The sequence below is a fragment of the Phyllopteryx taeniolatus genome, chromosome 1 (assembly GCF_024500385.1).
Source record: "Phyllopteryx taeniolatus isolate TA_2022b chromosome 1, UOR_Ptae_1.2, whole genome shotgun sequence".
NCBI lineage: Eukaryota > Metazoa > Chordata > Actinopteri > Syngnathiformes > Syngnathidae > Phyllopteryx > Phyllopteryx taeniolatus.
Window position 1 is genome coordinate 7,147,877 of NC_084502.1, and position 20,145 is coordinate 7,168,021.

The 20,145-nt window shown below is 42.1% G+C and overlaps 1 protein-coding gene across 10 annotated transcripts in view; it reads left to right on the forward strand.

The window, feature by feature from the left end:
• The window catches only part of LOC133475136 (ral GTPase-activating protein subunit beta-like), a 32,531-nt gene that overhangs the window by 4,360 nt on the left and 8,026 nt on the right, over nucleotides 1–20,145 (forward strand). For 2 of the 10 annotated variants that reach the window (XM_061767594.1, XM_061767600.1), the window contains exons 4-26: nucleotides 320–486; nucleotides 668–854; nucleotides 1,333–1,464; nucleotides 1,854–2,032; nucleotides 2,356–2,424; nucleotides 2,800–2,951; nucleotides 4,181–4,433; nucleotides 6,292–6,493; nucleotides 9,381–9,548; nucleotides 9,694–9,808; nucleotides 9,908–10,055; nucleotides 10,328–10,392; nucleotides 10,512–10,656; nucleotides 11,844–11,974; nucleotides 14,482–14,664; nucleotides 14,769–14,917; nucleotides 17,385–17,572; nucleotides 17,673–17,776; nucleotides 17,919–18,071; nucleotides 18,836–19,045; nucleotides 19,209–19,367; nucleotides 19,706–19,871; nucleotides 19,946–20,068. In XM_061767594.1, the coding sequence (XP_061623578.1) occupies nucleotides 320–486; nucleotides 668–854; nucleotides 1,333–1,464; nucleotides 1,854–2,032; nucleotides 2,356–2,424; nucleotides 2,800–2,951; nucleotides 4,181–4,433; nucleotides 6,292–6,493; nucleotides 9,381–9,548; nucleotides 9,694–9,808; nucleotides 9,908–10,055; nucleotides 10,328–10,392; nucleotides 10,512–10,656; nucleotides 11,844–11,974; nucleotides 14,482–14,664; nucleotides 14,769–14,917; nucleotides 17,385–17,572; nucleotides 17,673–17,776; nucleotides 17,919–18,071; nucleotides 18,836–19,045; nucleotides 19,209–19,367; nucleotides 19,706–19,871; nucleotides 19,946–20,068 (3,548 nt within the window). Of the gene's footprint in view, nucleotides 1–319; nucleotides 487–667; nucleotides 855–1,332; nucleotides 1,465–1,853; nucleotides 2,033–2,355; nucleotides 2,425–2,799; nucleotides 2,952–4,180; nucleotides 4,434–6,291; nucleotides 6,494–9,380; nucleotides 9,549–9,693; nucleotides 9,809–9,907; nucleotides 10,056–10,327; nucleotides 10,393–10,511; nucleotides 10,657–11,843; nucleotides 11,975–14,481; nucleotides 14,665–14,768; nucleotides 14,918–17,384; nucleotides 17,573–17,672; nucleotides 17,777–17,915; nucleotides 18,072–18,835; nucleotides 19,046–19,208; nucleotides 19,368–19,705; nucleotides 19,872–19,945; nucleotides 20,069–20,145 lie in introns of all 10 variants that reach the window. The other 8 variants (XM_061767576.1, XM_061767585.1, XM_061767622.1 and 5 more) reach the window with 6 other exon arrangements.

Sequence of the window (20,145 nt, forward strand, 5' to 3'; positions counted from 1 at the left end):
CACTATTCACTATCACTGGTGGTAGCATCACCAAAAAAACTTTAGTTAATTTGTTGAATGCTCACTGTACAGTACAGTTACTTCGGAGATTTACTAATATCTCACATAGTGTCGCGCATGATGATGATGCTTGCGCACCAGAGAGTGCCGCAATTTGTGTTTATTGCGTGAACAGTCATTGTTTTTGTTTAGATATGTGTGCTCTTTATTTTAATCTGATAGAGTACAATAAGGTCTATATAGCTGTAGTAGTATAAAATGTAATCTCATAAATTGTCCATGAACCACTTGTCCAACTGTTGTGGGTGTCTTCCTCCAGGCCTGAACAGCACAGCCTGAATCATATTAGGCTTTGCCAGCAGGTCCTAACTGCCGTCCAAAAATTGGCACGGGAATCTCTTTGCATGGTGAGGGAGACCTGGGAGGTGCTGCTGCTCTTCCTGCTTCGCATCAACGACACCTTACTTGCTCCGCCTACAGTCGGAGGTAATTCCTGTAATCCGTCTACATGATTTGTAGTATTGACGAATGTATCCCCTGTTCAAGGGAGAGACATATCCATTTCCAAGTAGGAGTTTACCACATGAAAACTCAACCTTCTTAGTTGAGGTCATAAACTTGCATTGCATTATTAATTACTACAACATCGCAACTTGTTGTTTACCAGTGGGCGTGGCAGAGAAACTAGCAGAGAAATTAATGGCCGTGCTGTTTGAGGTGTGGCTCCTGGCGTGCGCCCGCTGCTTTCCCACGCCGCCGTACTGGAAGACGGCGAGGGAGATGCTGGCCAACTGGAGACATCATCCGCCGGTTGTAGAGCAGTGGAGCCGGGTAGCCTGTGCCCTGACATCCAGGTTAGTTAGGCGGCAAGTCAACTTCAAGTCCCGTTGGTATTTGAATGCTCAACGTGTCATACAAGAAAATTACTGAAATAAACATTCCCACAAAGTCACAAAATTTGTTTTTCCTTATTGCACTTAAAAGAAGCTCTGTTGCTTAGTTGATTCAAACTTAAACAACAAAACAATTCACAAGTTGAGGCAGGTGTTACTTTTGTCATGTTTGCATTGTATTTGAGGATTGCAATAATATGCTGTGCTACTTCAAATTATAATAGACTCGGCATTAGTTCTCTTTTTTTATTTTTATTTCTTTGGCCATTTTTGAAAATGTTATTAAAAGTGATTATACTTGGCTGCCCTGGCTTTAAAAAAAAAAAATTATACAACTATTCAACACGAAATGTAATCATGGTCATTTAAGTTGTTGAGGAGCTTTATTGCCCTCTTACGAGTATTCTGTGAACATTGTTCTCTGTCATCCTCTATTCAGACTTCTGCGCTTCACCCACGGACCTTCCTTTCCAACTTTTAAAGTTCCCGATGAGGATGCCAACTTAATCCCTTTAGAGATGGACAATGACTGTGTGGCACAGGCATGGTATCGTTTTCTACACATGCTCAGGTACGTGAATCTTCCACAATAGAAATGCATTCGCCACCCTCCATGTAATGCTCTTTCTCCAATGAACCTGTGTTTGTGTTGGGAGCATCAGAGAAGTTGTGGCATAGACAAGGAACTAAGCTTAGAAGCAGAATTCACCAAGCATTGGATTGTTTGGCCACGACTCACAAGTCAAGACAATTCCTACATTGTGATGCTATATAATGTCGACAAATCCCAAGTACTTGTTTTCCTTTAAAACTTTCACAGTGGTTACCTAAAACAGAGTGACGAATGAAAAATGTCCTGTTTCTATCGAATGAGTTATGTCTGTTGTACAGTTTCAGTACAGGCTATACCGGAGAGTTTTCCTCAAGTAATTCCATTGCAATTGTACTTTTTGTTTCTAGCAACCCAGTGGACCTGAGCAACCCAGCGATAGTGAGCACTACTCCAAAGTTTCAAGAACAATTTCTTAACTCCAGCAGCATCCCACACGAGGTTGTACTGCATCCCTGTCTCAAACAACTTCCCCAGATTTTCTTCAGGGCCATGAGGGGTGTTAGCTGCCTTGTGGATGCCTTCCTCGGTAAGAAGATATGAATATATATGTAAGCCTTAAAGAGCACGGTGCTGTCTGAAAGTTCACCGGTTGGTTTATAACATTTATGTTCAGCATCATATATGCATGGCATTCTTGTACGTAGTATGAATATACTTGAAAATTCATAAAGCCTTTAACTCAGTCAGGATAGATAAAAGCTACAAAAATTGCAAGTCCAGGTTTTGTTTCTTTTATTGTACCTAATTGCAGTTACTTGAGCTCTCGCCTGCGTAAATCCAGATGCTTGCTGTCCATTAAGTCATGAGCATCACTACATGTCAGTGTGTATTTTTTTCTCTACGCCATAGGTGTCTCAGTTGAAAAGAGAGATGTGCGGGAGAGGGTGTTCTCTTTTTGTCCAGTGCTGCTCTCCCATGGTACAGACACCAGCTGCCATGTTGTTTAATATGGGCAAATGATAGAGTGGTCTGTTCATTGGTGGTAATGATATTAACAACTGGAGGGGAAGGAGTTCCAGACACCTGGAAGGGCTTATTTGTGGGCAAGACAAAGTCAATCAGGATGAATATCAAGCACCTGTGATTTGGTTCTAACCACTTGTCTCGCATGTTAACCAATTAATTCTGCCTAAAATCCACTCACAGATTCAGTTGTCATTGTCTCCTTATTTTCCTTCTGTCATAACGGCAAAAAACAAACAAACATGAAAAACGCTTTGATTGTCACTGTTGTCTTCCCATCCGGCGATTATGGAAGTGAACAGACCTCACTGTAACTTTCTGTCTCATCAGGCATATCCCGTCCTCGAGCTGACAGTGCCCCGCCCACCCCAGTCAACAGAATGAGCATGTCTCCGCCCCCTTCCATTGCCAACACCACGCCCCCTCACAGCCGCAAGCAGCGGCACACGGTTGTCACCAAAACCACAAGCAAGAGTTCTACTGTAAGTCCAACTTATGCACAGTGTTGTGTGATTGACATTTAGATTTTATTTTTTGTGCATACTAAACTGGGTTAAATTTCAAAATGGTTCCCAATGAACCGTGACTCTGCCCTATGCCATTTGTTTGGAATACTTAGAGAGGAATTAACATTTTTGTACCGTTTATGTACATTTTTTGCACGTCATTATTATCTTGAAGCAGCTTAACTGTGCCTAACAGCAGCAACATCACTGAACAGAATATGCAGCATCAGGGATGGGTGAGCGTTTGCTTTTCTCTGTCCTGAAAAGAATTGGGGATTGTTGTGATTGTGAGGCTGAAGACGGTGACGACTGCCATTGTTAGCTGCTTATAGTAGCTATTAGCTAAACTGGCCGCCAACCGGCTAGCTGCTATATATGTCGTCACTTGTCTGAAGGCTTTTTAACAGTTTGCATTACATTAGTGGTTAACTTTTTTTACACTCATGGGACAGTTGATGAATGAGATGTGGGAAGCTTTTAGTATGCCCTCCACATCAGTCATTAAACTTATGAGTGTTTTATTATTTTATTATTAGACTTCATTTTCTTCTTATACATTGATGACAATTAATAACATTGAACGGTTCCTTAATGCTGCGGTGTCTAACTTTTCTTTGGGGGTGGAATCACACACTCAAGCCTCAGCTCATCTAACATCTTGCTGTATTTTTCAGTATTTCATCTTTTTATATTTCGTGTCAACCACTGAAATTCCCGTGCTTTCAGAAACTAACATACCAGAAATCACGTATTTTACCTGGCAATGGGCGGAGAGCGTCCCCTTGTCTCCTGTTTGTAAAAAGCTAATATTATTTTGAGTTTGTACAGCGGAAAAAAATCCATCTTTTTCCACCCCACCGGCTGTCCTTCAAAACAGAATTAAAAACGTTCTAGAATCACACAATGAGGAGGCAGGGGCTTATGCCTGTGTTTATCAAAGCAACGGCTCTGTTGTTGTAATGCAAAATTCCAGCCTAGGGGGCGACAGAAGCTACGCACTGCAGCTTTAAAACATTGCTTGTGTAATTACTAGATGTTTTATTGTAGTGGAAGTTTGATCCCAGAATGTATTTCTATTTTCATTATTTTCTGTGGGAGAATGTTTAAAAGTTTTTTTTAATTTTTTTAAATTTTATTTTATGAACATCGAACTGATTACTGTTGTCATGTCACTCATTTGAATCTTTGACATCTACCTCATGCAGGGCAGTGGGACGCAACCAACAAAAGCATCCCAGCAGCAGCAGCAGCAGCAGCAGCAGCAGCAACAACAAACATCTTCGTCTCCGACCCTTTTGTCCAGCCCTAACCAGAGCAGTTGGGAGTCACGGCCGCTTCCTGCTCCGGCGCGGCCAAAGGTCAACAGCATCCTCAACCTGTTCGGCCAGTGGTTATTTGACGCTGCATTAGTCCACTGTAAGCTCCACAGCGGCCTTAGTCGAGACCCCAGCATGACTGGTAAGGCACGAGATTATACCCCACTCTATCTTTTCTATTCCATGCATGGGCAGGTGGGTGTTTTCTTGCTGGCCAATTAAAAAGCCTCTTTAGTTTGAGTTTTCTGTGTTTTTGGTGTCTTATTTTGAACTGTATGTTGTTGGGATGTGCTTTTATTTTTCTTTCTCAACCATTGACTTGGACTGTTTTTGTGCCTTTCTGTGTGGAGGGCTTGGCTAGAAGTGGCCTGGTTTTAGATTATCATCAGATTTTAATCCATTTAAATCACCCAACAATCTAGGTCTGACTACAGTCGCCGTTTATTGCCGGGGATATGTTCCAAACCCACCCTCGATTGGTGCGATACAGAGATATTAAAAATAAATAAATAAATCACCCCTCCTGCACTCTTTAAACACACTTTAACTAATTAAAACACACACATTAAAATATTCCTTAGCTCTTGTTTTCACTCTCTCGCTCACACAGTTCCCCAAACAAGAACCAAAGCGTGCTTGCTTCAAACTATTTGTTACTCCCAGTTAAAGGTTATTGTAAAACTGACACATAAAACAAACTAAATATTTTGAATTTAAACACCAAATTGTTCAAGCCGTCGACCGAAAGTCCGGTAGTTTAATGATGAAATATAATGTGAAACGCGCAGGACGTGGTAAACGGAAATGAACATACGTGGGTTGGGGGGGGGAGGGGGGGGGGGGGGGGGGGGGGGTGTAACAACAACGTATTTGAGCCAAGGCGTTTATGTAACTCTACGACACATCTGGTGATTAGTTGGGTCATGGCTTTCTTACACTTTTTGGGGATACAGTATATGCAAATTCGAAGACCACTGAGTGACAGCACGCCTGGTACTTGCTTACTGCTCCCTCGCTTCCCGTCTCTTTCTCTTTGTGTAGTGTCATGTACGCTTCTCCCATGGCTGAATACAGTGGGTCAATTTCATTTATGGAGGACAACAACACCACCAACAAAAACACAATTCATGCCTGAAATGAATTGGCTGTGCTTTGATTTTGTGTCTCTCCACTATTTCTGTTATCTTGCAGCCTCTTTTATCCAAATTCTCCTTTCTTATAAATCTTGTAAGTAGGAACAGCAGCTTTGTTTTTCCTCACTTGATTTGCGTTTCTTCACCAAACTTCCTGGTTTTATGTTGAGTTGCCCCATGATCATTGCCATTACTGCCATCGTTTTATGTTGTAACTCCTCATCGTTAAAAAAAAAAAAAAAAAAAAAAGTTCCATCAGCGTTCTGTCAGCGTCTTCTCGAGGTGATGGAATGATTTTCACCAACTGACCACTTGTCTCGACCATAACGTTTTATTTTATTTTCCTTCGGTCACACTAATCCTTATTTGGCCTCAGATCATCTAAAGTTCAGCTTCATTTTGTTCATTTTGCATTGTCAGTTTGACTTGAACTCTGGTTTTACTGGTTTGGTGCGTCAATGCATGATGTGAATGATCTGTACCCCGAGTGATAGTTGTTTATTTGCAACAGCCAGAAAGCTGACACAGGGATTTTGTTTTGTGGTCTTGCAACAGGCACATGTAATTTCTCTTTACTCTGTCATGTTTTATGTTCCTGGATGGCAAAACTTTACGGCAAACTCTTTGTGTCAGAATTCCCCTTATTCTATGCTATGAAATTATGTGAGTGTATGGATTGTCATGGATGTATTTAGTTCTATATGGATGTGATAGCAATTTTGTTTCATTTCGAAGGCATCGTTTACTTTTTGTTGTGCTAACATCTAGGTTTGCCTATACAGTATGTGCATGAGTACTAGTCACGTACGTAAATAGCTACATTACCATTCAGGTTGCTTTCATTCTGTCTCTTCTCACCCTATGCAGCAATAGCGACACAAGTAGGCCTGGAGCTGAGAAGGAAAGGTTCCCAAATGTCCACTGACTCAATGGTGTCCAACCCCATGTTTGATGCAAATGAGTTCCCAGAGAGTTACGAGGCTGGCCGTGCTGAGGCCTGTGGGACTCTGTGCCGTATCTTCTGTAGCAAGAAAACTGGTGAAGAAATTCTACCCGTTTACCTCTCCAGGTAAAGTCTTCAGGAATCATATTGTCTGATAATGTAGCATATGGCAATAGACTCTAATAGATGCCATTTCCCAACTCTCCTAGGGGCATATTCTTCCGTATGCTTAAGTCAGAAAAGGGTTGCAGCTCCGCGCTTTTATGACTGCGCCCATTCTGCCGTCCACTTAATTCTATCATTTGTGCACCTTCTGGCCATTTTTGGACTCTGGGTGGAATAACCCTAAAGTGAGGGCGTTGCCTCTCATATCTGGCCAAGCACGCATTCTGCCAAAGACTTAAGCACGTTTCTTCATCTGCAGTCCAGAGGCTGTAGTAAATCTAGTGCCCTGGGAAGGTGAAACATATTGCATGTTTCGATTAGCTCCCGTGCTGCTCCGAGCCTCCGATGGCTGGTGGCGGCCCAACGGCTGACTCGTGTTGGCGGTCCGGGAGACACCTGGCCCACATACTCTCAATGGTAGTAATTTGTCCACATTATGCAAATCGCATCCGAACGTCGACGTATTACATGATATTAATTGGCAAAGACAAATGCAGTGCCAGCAGATTATTTTTCATGCACCTGCGAGGGGCATTTTCGCTCCTAGGAGTTAGTCTGAAAGCAACAATAACCCGAAGCATACTGTGAAAGCAACCAAAGATTATTTTTTTTAAGGCAAAGAAGTGGAATGGTATGCAATGGTTAAGTCAGTCACCTGACCTGAATCCTACTGAGCATGCATTTCACTTGGTGAAGACAAAACTGAAGGGAAAATGCCCTGAGCAACAGCAAGTCGGAACTATAGACAGTTGCAGCAGAGGCCTGGCTGAGCATCATCAGCGATTAAAAACCAGCGTCTGGTGATGTATATGCGTTCCAGACTTCAGACTGTAAGTTTGACTTATAATTGTTAATTTGTCCCATTTCTTTTGGTCACTTAAAAAGAGGGAGGCACAAACACAACCCCAATTCCAATGAAGTTGGGACGCTGTGTTAAAAAAAGTGTTAAATAAAAACAGAATACAATGATTTTCAAATCATGTTCAACCTATATTTAATTGAATACACTACAAAGACAAGATATTTAATGTTCAAACTGATAAACCTTATTGTTTTTAGCAAATAATCATCAACTTAGAATTTTATGGTTGCAACACGTTCCAAAAAAGATGAGACGGGTGGCAAAAAAGAATGAGAAAGTTGAGGAATGCTCAGCAAACACCTGTTTGGAACATCCCACAGGTGAACAGGCTCATTGGGAACAGGTGGGTGCCATGATTGGGTAGAAAAGGAGCTTCCCTGAATTGCTCAGTCATTCATAAGCAATGATGGGGCGAGGTTCACCTCATTGTGAACAAGTGCGTGAGAAAATAGTTGAACAGTTGAAGGACAATGTTCCTCAATGTACAATTACAAGGAATTTAGGAATTTCATCATCTACGGTCCATAATATCATCAAAAGGTTCAGAGAATCTGGAGAAATCAATGCATGTAAGCGGCAAGGCCGAAAACCAACATTGAATGCCCGTGACCTTTGATCCTTCATGCGGCACTTTATCAAAAACCGACATCAACGCGTAAAGGATATCACCACATGGGCTCGGGAACACTTCAGAAAACCAATGTCAGCAAATACAGTTCGGCGCAACATCCTTAAGTGCAACTTGAAACTCTGCTATGCAAAGAAAAAGGCCTTTCTCAACAACACCCAGAAACGCCGCCGGCTTTTCTGGGCCCAAGCTCATCTAAGATGAACAGACGCAAAGTGGAAAAGTGTTCTGTGGTCCGAAGAGTCCACATTTCAAATTGTTTTTGCAAATTGTGGGCGTCGTGTCCTCCGGGCCAAAGAGGAAAAGAACCATGCGGACTGTTATGGACGCAAAGTTCAAAAGCCAGCATCTGTGATGGTATGGGGCTGTGTCGGTGCCAATGGCATGGGTAAGTTACACATCTGTGAAGGCACCATTAATGCTGAAAGGTACATACAGGTTTTGGAGAAACATATGCTGCCATCCAAACAACGTCTTTTTCATGGACGCCCCTGCTTATTTCAGCAAGACAATGCCATGCCACATTCTGCACTGTTACAACAGCGTGTTTTCATAGTAAAAGAGTGGGGGTAGTAGACTGGCTTGCCTGCAGTCCAGACCTGTCTCCTATTGAAAATGTGTGGCGCATTATGAAGAGTAAAAGACTACAACGGAGACCCCGGACTGTTGAACGGCTGAAGGTGTACATCTAGCGAGAATGGGAAAGAATTCCACCTACAAAGCTTCAACAATTAGTGTCCTCAGTTCCCAAATGTTTATTGAATGTTGTTAAAAGAAAAGGTGATGTAACACAGTGGTAAACATGACCCTGTCCCAGCTTTTTTGGAACGCGTTGCAGCCATAAAATTGTAATGTAATGATTATTTGCTAAAAACAATAAAGTTTATCAGTTTGAACATGAAATAGCTTGTCTTTGTAGTGTATTCAATTAAATATAGGTCGAACATGATTTGCAAATCATTGTATTCTGTTTTTATTTGTTTAACACAACATCCCAACTTCATTGGAATTGGGGTTGTACAAGCTGTTGTAATTCCCACACTGTTCACCTGATTTGGATGTAAATACCCTCAAATTAAAGCTGAAAGTCTGAAGTCTGAAACAACAGCTTGTTTGTTCCATTTCAAATGCATTTTGCTGTGGTTGTGTTTGGAGCCAAAAGGATACGAATTGTGTGTCCCAATATTTATGGACCTGACTGTACATACTGTAGAAGCACTTGATTGTTACTATTACTTTTGTATTCATTTCGGACGTGTGCCCATCCCGAGTTAATGATCCCTAGTTCTAGCTCACATTTTTTTTTGTTTCAAATCTTTGAACAATATTGAGAGATTTCCTTTTTTCCTGTCCAACAGGTTCTACATGGTGCTGATTCAAGGTCTCCAGATCTCTGATTTCATCTGTAGACCCGTCTTGGCCTCCATCATTCTTAACTCTTCCTCTCTCTTCTGTACTGACCTGAAGGGCATCAATGTGGTTGTACCTTACTTCATAGCAGCTTTGGAGACTATTGTACCAGACAGGTCAGGCTAGTACCGTGTTGCAATAAGTTTCAGGTTAATAATAACAAATTATGTATCTCTATGGGTTTGTTTCCACTGGGCATCATTCTCATTTATAATCACCTTGACTTTCTTCAAGTGTACATCCTATGGTCATTTCTGTTAGGGAGCTATCCAAATTCAAGATTTATGTGAATCCCACTGATCTGAGGAGAGCCTCCATCAACATTCTACTGGCCATGCTGCCTTTGCCACATCACTTTGGCAACATCAAATCAGAGGTAAACTGTAGCGTCTATTCATTCCCTAAGCTTTTAGTAGCTGATTGTTCTGCACAGTACATCCACTTCGGTGTTGAGAAGGATGCTGTCTCTTCAAAGGTTCTGTTGGAGGGCAGGTTTAACGAGGAGGAAGGATTGCCTCATGACCAGCCCGTGTCTTTTTTGTCCCTGAGGCTGCGTCTCGTCAATATTTTGATCGGAGCCCTGCAGACGGAGACTGACCCCGCCAACACACAGCTCATCTTGGGTATTCGCGCACACATCTTCTCTGTACTTGAAATGAGTCATCCCATTAGTTATACCTATTTCTAATCTGACTGAATTATTCACTTGATAATGCGTACTGTACAGTACAGTCTACAACAGAAAACCTTTTGTTTAGGTTAAACATTCTAATTCACAAGAATTAAACATGATTGTAATCATCAAAGTTATGAAAAGAATTCTTGTTTAACTGCATTGTAGCCAATGTTCCTTTTTTTTTTTTTGTCGACATTTTAATCTGTTCTCCCTTCTCAGGTGCAATGCTAAATATCGTTCAAGACTCAGCACTGTTGGAGTCCATAGGTGCACAGACTGAAACAGTAAGTCTCAGTACTGTAATATTATAATTAGTTTAAAGCTCATTAAAAAGCAGTATTTCATGGTATCGTGCTCAGCATGTTGGACCACCCTTCTAACCAGCTATGTTTGACCTCGCTAGGTTAGCGTAGATGGCAGCCATGTGACTGCGAGAACCCGGAGTCACAGCAGAAACAACAGTGGCATTAGCTTCAGCAGTGGGGGAAGCACAGAGGCCACCAGCCCAGATTCTGAGCGTCCTGCCCAAGCCCTGCTTCGAGACTATGGTAGCGGCATTAACACACAAAAAAGCTTTTTTTTTTTTTTTTTAATACTCCTTTACTGTATATGGTATTACAATGATCCTCTGTTCGTTGTGGGAGTTGCGTTCCAGACCCATCCCTCCCCGACTCTTTGAATGTATTTAAACTTATTAAAACACAGCTTTTGTTCACAAACAAAATTGCAAGTATCTTGGCCTCGCTCCACAGGGCGAGTGTGAGCGTTTAAGTTGGCCGACCACCGTCACCTTCCCGCTTGCCTGTGTCGTGGCTGGCCGGAAATTCCTCCTTCAAGACGGGGACTTTGCTGTGCCCATAATAAAAACAAAAAAAACAACAAGCGTTATTAACTGCAGATTTCCGCAGTATAGCAATAATTTCTGCAATAGAAAAATACGTTTATCTGCGAAGTAGCGGGGGATGGACATTACTGTATATGGTAACATGAAAATCATCAGATGTCATCTTTGCCTGCTTTCTGATCTATTTAGACTATGAGAAATACTAAATGACCATTTTCCTCCTTAATAGCTAACGTGGTTAAAGTGGTATGCAGAGTTAAGAGGCGTTGGATAAAATGCCTCTGTAGGTGATGACAAACAAACTTGCTGTGATGCTGTGCTTCTATTTTTGCCACAACAAATGAAGTGCCTGAAATACATTTTTTTTCCTCCTCCCAAAAACATTATCCTTTTCAAATGTACTCTAGGGCTGAGCAATGTTTACAACATACATTTTTGACATTGATTGTGACAAACTGTACAAAAGTGCTGACAGTAGGCATGTACCATTCTTACGGTCCAATGTTAGGATGGGACACAACAACCACGAGGCACTCAGTTTTGTACTTCCGCTATTTGACTAGGATTTAGTGACATAGCAAAAAAACCAAAAACATGTTCTTAAAGTAGCGCCAAACCCATGGAGCCATCACTTATTTTAAACGTGAAAAGAATTAAAAAGCAAAGGAATGAACGAAGTAAAATGTCAGCATTGCCCTGCCCTAGTTTGCACAATTTACATTCATATCTAGGCCTGAAAATGTGCAAATTCTGTTCACTTGTCTCCCCCCCCCCCCCCCCCCCCCCCCCCTCTTCCATCTTTGGTTTTAAGGCATGTTTTTAACACTAAGAAATGTGGTCTGTTTTCTATGCTGTGCTCTATTTTGTATTTCGGGCTGTTATATGTTTTAGTTCTTCCAGATACAGCGGCAGGCTTGTTGGTGCGTAGCATCCATCTGGTCACTCAGAGGCTCAATTCCCAGTGGAGGCAAGACATGAGCATTTCACTAGCTGCCCTGGAACTTCTAGCTGGTCTTGCCAAGGTAAAGCTAGTATGTCCAAACCCCACAGACATGTACAGTAATCCCTTGCTATATAGCGGTTCATTTAGTAAAGCTTCAGTGCATGGTGTATTTTTTTTAAAGGTCAGTGTAGTGCAGTTACTCACATGCACATCTCTGATACAGTCAGTTTTATAGGCTATTTAAATTATTTAAATGTGGCAGCAATGACTCACAGCTCAACTGGGCTCTTGTTCTAGGCAGAAAAAGAAACCCTACTGAGTATATGCATCTCATACATATTTGATAAACCACGAAATTGCTTTAGAGCGCAAACTACATGACCGGAAAGTAACTGTTTCCCATCGTCAAACAAATTTAAATATTAGTCAAAGACAGCGCAGGTAAACATGAAATGCAGTTTTTAAATGACAAAAAAAATCCAAACCTACATTGTCCTGTGTGGAAAATGTGATTGCCCCCCGTTAAAACATAACTGTGGTTTATCATACCCGCGTTCAATTTCTCTAGGCCTGATACTGCCACACCCCTTCTCGATCAAGAAATCAATTAAATAGGACCTGCCTGACAAAGTGAAGTAGAGCAAAAGATCCTCAAAAGCTTGACCTCATGCCAAGATCTAAAGAAATTCAGGAACAAATGAGAAGGAAACTAACTGAGATTTATCAAAGTGGAAAAGGTTATAAAGCCATTTCTACAACTTTGGGAATCCAGTGAACCACAGTGAGAGCCATTATCCGCCAATGACGAAAACATAGAACTGTGGTGAACCTTCCCAGGGGTGGCCGGTCGACCAAAATTACTCCAAGAGTGCAACAACAACTCATTCAAGAGGTCACAAAAGAACCCACAACAGCATCCAAAGGACTGCAGGCCTCACTTGTTTCAGTAAAGGTCAATGTTCATGTCAAAAATGGCCTGCATGGCAGAGTTCCAAGACGGCAACCACATTAAAGCTCGTCTCAATTTTGCCAGAAGATATCTTGATGATCTCCTGACGACAAAAAAGTTGAACTTTTTGGAAGGTGTGTGTCGCATTGCATCTGGCATAAAAGTAACACCGCATTTCAGAAAAAGAACATCATACCAACAGTAAAATATGGTGGTGTTAGTGGCATGGTCTGGGGCCTGCTTGCTGCTTCAGGACCTGGAAGACTTGCTGTGAATGCAACCATGAATTCTGCTGTCTACCAAAAAATCCTGAAGGAGACTGTCCGGCCATCTTTTTGTGACCTCAAGCTGAAACCAACTGGGTTCTGCAACACGCCAATGATCCAAAACACACCAGCAAGTCCACCTCGAATGGGTGAAGAAAAACAAAATGCAGACTTTGGAGTGGCCTGGTCAAAGTCCTGACCTGAATCCTTTTGAGATGCTGTGGCATGACCTCAAATAGGCGGTTCATGCTCGAAAACCCTCTAATGTGGCTGAGTTACAACAATTCTGCAAAATTTCTCCACAGCGCTGTAAGAGACTCATTGCAAGTTATCGCGAATGCTTGATTGCAGCTGTTCCTGCCAAGGGTGGCCCAACCAGTTACTAGGTTTAGGGGGCAATCACCTTTTCACACCGGCCATGTAGGTTTGGATTTTTTTTCCCTCCCTTAACAAAAAACAAAGCAGAAACCTACATTTATAAACTGCATTTTGTGTTTACTTGTTGTCTTTCGACTAATATTTAAATTTGTTTGGTGATGGGAAACCTCTCTCTCTCTCTCTCTCTCTCTCTCTCTCTCTCTCTCTCTCTCTCTCTCTCTCTCTCTCTCTCTCTCTCTCTCTCTCTCTCTCTCTCTCTCTCTCTCTCTCTCTCTCTCTCTCTCTCTCTCTCTCTCTCTCTCTCTCTCTCTCTCTATATATATATGTATGTATAGATAGATTTAAAGGAAGAGTAGCATAATCCTCTAAATCACAAGTGAACTGCTACGATCTAAGAGCCTCGTAGCTTAAGGGTGGTTCCGATCCAGAATGTCATCTGCAACCAGTGGAATATATATATTTTTTTAAAATCACACAAGCCCAGCATAAATACATACACTAGGCTGAGTGTTTCATTTTTTGCTTAAACCTTAATGACACTAATTAATTAATAGCAATCTACCCACTAGGAGAAGCAATTAGACTGTAATTTTGCTTTCATTATTTGCGTCTTGAAATGCATCTCAAAATCCAGAAGATGGCGAACAGAATACATTGTGGACATGCATTTCTGGGTTTTCTTTAAACATCATTAATATGTCGTTTGTCACCATGACTTGAAGGGAACATCCTGGGAAGAGTAACCATCATAAAATGTCCATTTCTGGAGAGACAAAATTTCACAGAAATATAAAAGAAAATGGCGAAAGCTATCCCCAAAAAATTGCACATCTGAAAGTTTTTTTTAATTATATGAAATTAATGTATTGTATATTATTACTTCCTGCTGCCAAAAAAAAAAAGTAAAACAGTTGTCTCCCAATCATTTTAAGGGTTGATTTTGAGTGAGTGAAACATATGAGCACACTTATGTTCATTTTGTCTTTTGCTCAGGTCAAGGTGGGGGTTGACTCTGCGGACCGAAAACGGGCCGTCAGCTCTATATGTGGGTACATTGTGTACCAATGTAGTCGTCCAGCTCCTCTTCAGTCCAGGGACCTTCACTCAATGATTGTAGCTGCCTTCCAGTTTCTTTGTGTGTGGCTCACTGAACATCCTGACATGCTGGATGAAAAGGTACATTTTAAATGGACCAAAGTGAATAATTCTTAAATCAGCCATTAAAATAGTATTCTATTGTGTACTAGCTCATCTTTAATAATAACCTTGTTTTGCATAAGGATTGTTTGGTGGAAGTGCTGGAGATAGTGGAGCTGGGAATCTCTGGCAGCAAGTCCCGACAGGAACAGGAAGTGCGACACAAAGGGGAGAAGGAGCATAACCCCGCTTCAATGAGGGTGAAAGATGCAGCCGAGGCCACTCTATCATGGTAAGATGCAATCATTGTTTATACCGAATGCATCAGAGTCGGTCTTTTTGGCTGTGAATAGTCAAGCTCTCTCCAGTAATTAAGTGATTGACGCTAAACCACACATTTCACTGTATTCTAAAAACGTTTGAGTTTATTATCTTTGACTTACTGCTGTTTGATGACAGTGACAATAAAGTTGCTTATCTACACAACTTGGTTCCACGAAGCAAGGCTCAAAGTTGTTCCAAGTATAAAATCGGAACATTACGGCCATGATTCAGCCTTTGGCCAGAGAAGCCATGCTGTCTTTTTAGTATGGCATAAACACAGATATTTAAAAAAATATGTATATATAGTTAAATGATAAATAAAGTTAAAAAAAAAAACTGAAGTCCATACAATGGGGTGTATTTGTTTATACAAATATGCGTGAAAAAGCAACATCAGCTGACATACATTGTTTAAAATATGCGCTTCTCTGTACAGATCCTGATAGACAAGAAATAATATATTTTTAGTTGCGTGTGCATCTTTTATTCTACAAAATGAAGTCGGCACACGTAAATTGATAATATCTTTAGCGATTTTATTATATAAAGTATAAATGCAGTTAATAATGTCACACATTTAAAATGACAAAAGGCAAAAAAGCGCACTTATTCCTGTCTGCACACAAACATGAATAAGCAGTTTGTGGACAGTTTCGACCTTGGACAAAAGCTAACTTCAGTTTTTAAGGACATAAAACAATGTTTGTGTGTGAATGGCCAGAAGGTATAGAGAAATCAACATTTTAATATCTGTGCATGCGTGGACATGGCCCAAATGTCAGTCAATCAATCAATCAAACTTTATTTGTTTAGAACTTTTCACTTGCAATCAACCCCCCAACCACCACTACCACACACAGACATGCACACAAAAACGGGTTAAAAAAAAAAAATATATATATATATATCTCGTAATGCTCGAAAACACACATGCTCACAAAAAAAACAACATAATCCCAAAATGGCCGGCACGGTGGGCGACTGGCTAGCACATCTGCCTCACAGTTCTGGGTGTACCACGCCTCCTGCCCGAAGATAGCTGGGATAGGCTCCAGCAGCCCGCGACCCTAGTGAGGATAAGCGCTAACCTGAGGCTGAGCACAGAGAAAACACCATCTCAAGGAGCCCTCTGCACCAGGGCCCTGCCCCAATGACCTTTTCCCCCCCTAATTGGTATTTCACTAAAAATACCACAACCCAAAAACTCTCTTTCCTATTCTTAGACAAATCTAGTCTTTCACGATTGCACTATGTCAGACTACTGCTATAAAATCTTGCCGTATCTCAGACAGTGGCAACACGACACGACTATCTATCCCGTCTTTTACGATCACTGGGCTTTATTTTGTCAAATCAAAAAGTGTCGGGGAGAAAACGTGTCACCGGTCAACGCGACTGGGTACAGCTGTTACCGTGGCGTCAACACGTTGTTGTCAAACAGTGGATTGCTGCGGGCATGTTGGAGAAAAAAAGAATAAACAGAAAACAAAAACATGCTCGGGAGATGCCATTTTTTGCTGTCAATTCAAGGATTGCTTGAGGTATGTTCACATATTTTTAATACGATACGGCTCGCAAGCAGGCAACAAAACGTTTTGTAGCCGAGCACGCTAGTGCTAGCACTAATGTTTGTAGTAAACATGCTGACGTTCTGTCTTAACATGCTCTAAAGCTTCGTTAAATTGGTTTGTGTGCGTGAATAAATCTTGACAGCAGCGACCAAGTATGTTGACAACGGTAAGCACGGAAGGCGATGCAGCGGTCACAATATGCACTCCTATTGGTTGACGTCAAGGTGCGCTGTCAGAGAGTTGTCATTAATGTCACACTACGCGGAAGATCCATCCATCCATCCATCCATTTTCTGAGCCGCTTCTCCTCACTAGGGTCGCGGGCGTGCTGGAGCCTATCTCATCTGTCATCGGGCAGGAGGCGGGGTACACCCTGAACTGGTTCCCAGCCAATTGCAGGGCACATAGGAACAAACAACCATTCGCACTCACAGTCATGCCTACGGGCAATTTAGAGTCTCCAATTCATGCATGTTTTTGGGATGTGGGAGGAAACCGGAGTGCCCGGAGAAAACCCACGCAGGCACGGGGAGAACATGCAAACTCTACACAGGCGGGGCCGGGGATTGAACCCGGGTCCTCAGAACTGTGAGGCTGACGCTCTAACCAGTCGTCCACCATGCCGCCTACGCGGAAGATATCCCCAAAAAATCAAAACATGCTATACCTTTCATTTTGGCGTCATAGAGCTAAATCGTTGGTCATGGATTATGTCACACTACAATAAGTTTTGTCATTCCCAGCCAAATATTTCGGGCCCGATCTAGAAAATTTCGATACCTAATTGGGCCAATATCGGGGCTAAAATCCTGTAGTCTGATCTAGGCATCATGTTTTTGTATGTGCTGTTGTGTGGTCATTCAGTATCATGCAGGTCTTGGGAGCTTTCCCCTCTCCTAGCGGGCCTGCTTCGACTTGCAGTCTGCTCAACGAAGACACCCTGATTCGCTACGCCAGACTAAGCGCCACCGGGGCCAGTAACTTCCGCTACTTTGTGTTGGACAACTCTGTTATTCTCGCCATGCTGGAGCAACCTCTCGGCAATGAGCAGAGTCAGTAACTGAGTTTTTCTGTTCACCTTACATCAATCTAAGAACAACACTAATATGAGCTGAAAGTGAAATAAGCTGTGGTTTTTCTCTCTCCTGACAGACCCCAGCCCGTCAGTGACAGTTCTAATCAGAGGGACTGCTGGCAGACATGCCTGGACCATGCAGCTCTTTCACCAACCCAGGAGGGCTCGGGCCAATCAGAGGGTGAGATTATACAGAAGATTGCTGCGTCTTGGAAGCAGCTGATGTCAAACCGGAATAGCATCAGACATGTGTTGGAAATGTTTACAGACTGAGAACCCCAATTGTCTTTCTTTCCCCTTCCTCTCTCCTACTTCCACAGCAGGTATTTGTTCCCGAGGGCCGTCCAACACCAAACAACGATGTGGGGATCAAGTACAACGTCAAGCAGAGGCCGTTCCCTGAAGAGGTGGATAAGATCCCCCTTGTCAAAGCCGATGTTAGTATTCCTGACCTGGACGACATTGTCAGCAAAGAGGTGAGAGAAGTGTCTGTCATTCATCTCGTGTTTACATATTTGCTCGTTACATCAGACTGCTGGATCACTGCATCAACTTTGTTACTATATAAACTCAGGGGTGTCGTGTTGGCTGGCAGGATGATAAGAGTTATTTCCCACATGTGAGTTAATGGATGATTAAGATGTTACTTGGGTGCTGACAGGGAAGAAAGGGTTCTAATTGCTGTATTTGGTCCAAATGGAAATGAGGTGGTACCCTTGGGGTTTTGCATCTTGGCAATTCATGAGAATCTGTCATGCATTAAATCCACTCTAGAAAATTGCCACAGCATTTTCAATCATTGTCAAATTATTTTGCATATGATAAGAAAGGATCATGGAGTCAATCATGCTGAACATGGTGCCAATTTACATGTTGCAAAAGCAGCAATTTATTGACATGTGGGAAACTTTTGACATGAAGAATGTGCTTCCAAGCTGCAAATATTTTGCCAAGGTCTCCATGCAACACTGTTTCCCAGTGTTCCATACCCTGATTAGTTAATTCAGTCATTTAGAAGAGTGAAATCCCCTTCCTTGTGTCCATGAAGTGTAAAATATAAATTGGACCTCTGATTAAACCCTTTTTAAATGCTGTTGGAATAAATCCATAATCACTGATGACGCTTAACATTTCAACACTTGGAAATGACACCTCTGGTTTTGGGAATGTGGTTTATCCACCCACCACAGCTTGTCTTGTAGTCCTATTTCAAATGTTTCCTCTAATCCTCCTCATTCAGCTGGAAGTTCAACATGACAAGCTTCGCATTCTGATGACCAAGCAGATCGATTATGAGAACACGTTGGAGCGGCACAGTGAGGACATCTGGAAGTCCAAGCCTTTCCCTGACCCACAGATAGACTGCAAACCTCCTCCACCTTCACAAGAGTTCCAGACAGCTCGTCTTTTCCTCTCCCACTTTGGTTTTCTTTCTCTGGAGGCACTCAAGGTTTGTCAGCATTTCAGCTAAATTATCTTGCTTTGGTTGCCCGAAATCACAGTTTGGCTGTGATTGAGGTATGTATGGCCACTTGAGTTGCTCACGTTCAGCTAAATGCTTTTGTTATTGTTACTTTTTATTCACCCACTGTATGTCGGTCAACTCCTGACAGGAGCCCAACAACAGTCGTCTACCTCCTCATCTGATTGGCTTGGAGTCATCCTCACCAGGATTCTTTGATGACATCAACTACCTAGACCTGCTCCCCTGCCGTCCGTTTGACACCGTCTTTATTTTCTACATGAGGGCAGGACAGAAAAGCAGCCATGAAGTGAGGACAACTTATTACAAAGTGTAGTTATAAGTAAAGGCCAAATAAAAAATTGAGAATGGGGCAAATACATTTTCATGGCACTATATTTCCTGTGGACATCAACAATCAAACTTTTTGATTACTGGCGCACACACACACACACACACACACACACACACACCTGGTCTCTGTATGCAACTTTTTATTCTTTACTAACACAAAAGAAGTATCACAACACATTCATTCATTCCATTTTTTCCAACTTGAAGTAGACGAAAATGTTCTTTTATGATGACATTTTTAAGTGTGTATAGAATATGACAAGTCATGATTATGCTCTTGTGCTATGTAATCAGATCCTGAGGAATGTGGAGTCATCAGCCAGCGTTCAGCCCCACTTCTTGGAGTTCCTTCTGTCCTTAGGCTGGCCTGTGGACATAGGAAGCCACCCAGGGTGGACGGGGCACCTCGATACTAGCTGGTCCCTCAACTCATGCTCTGACAATGATGTACAACAGACTGGTAAGTGACTCAAACAGGAACAACTTGCAAACGTCAGTGATAGGAGACTTTGAAATGTTTCTTTTCTTCTGCAGACGAAGCAGCGACGCCTGAGGACATGGGAGGTTCAGTGTTCAATGGGGAGAAGAAAGTTTTGTACTACGCCGATGCGCTGACTGAAATTGCCTTTGTTGTTCCGTCGCTAACTGAACATTCTGGTCAGTATTTATGCTCTCAAAGATAACTTGAAGGATATTACCGAATATGTGTGAAATCACATCCACATGAACGTTTT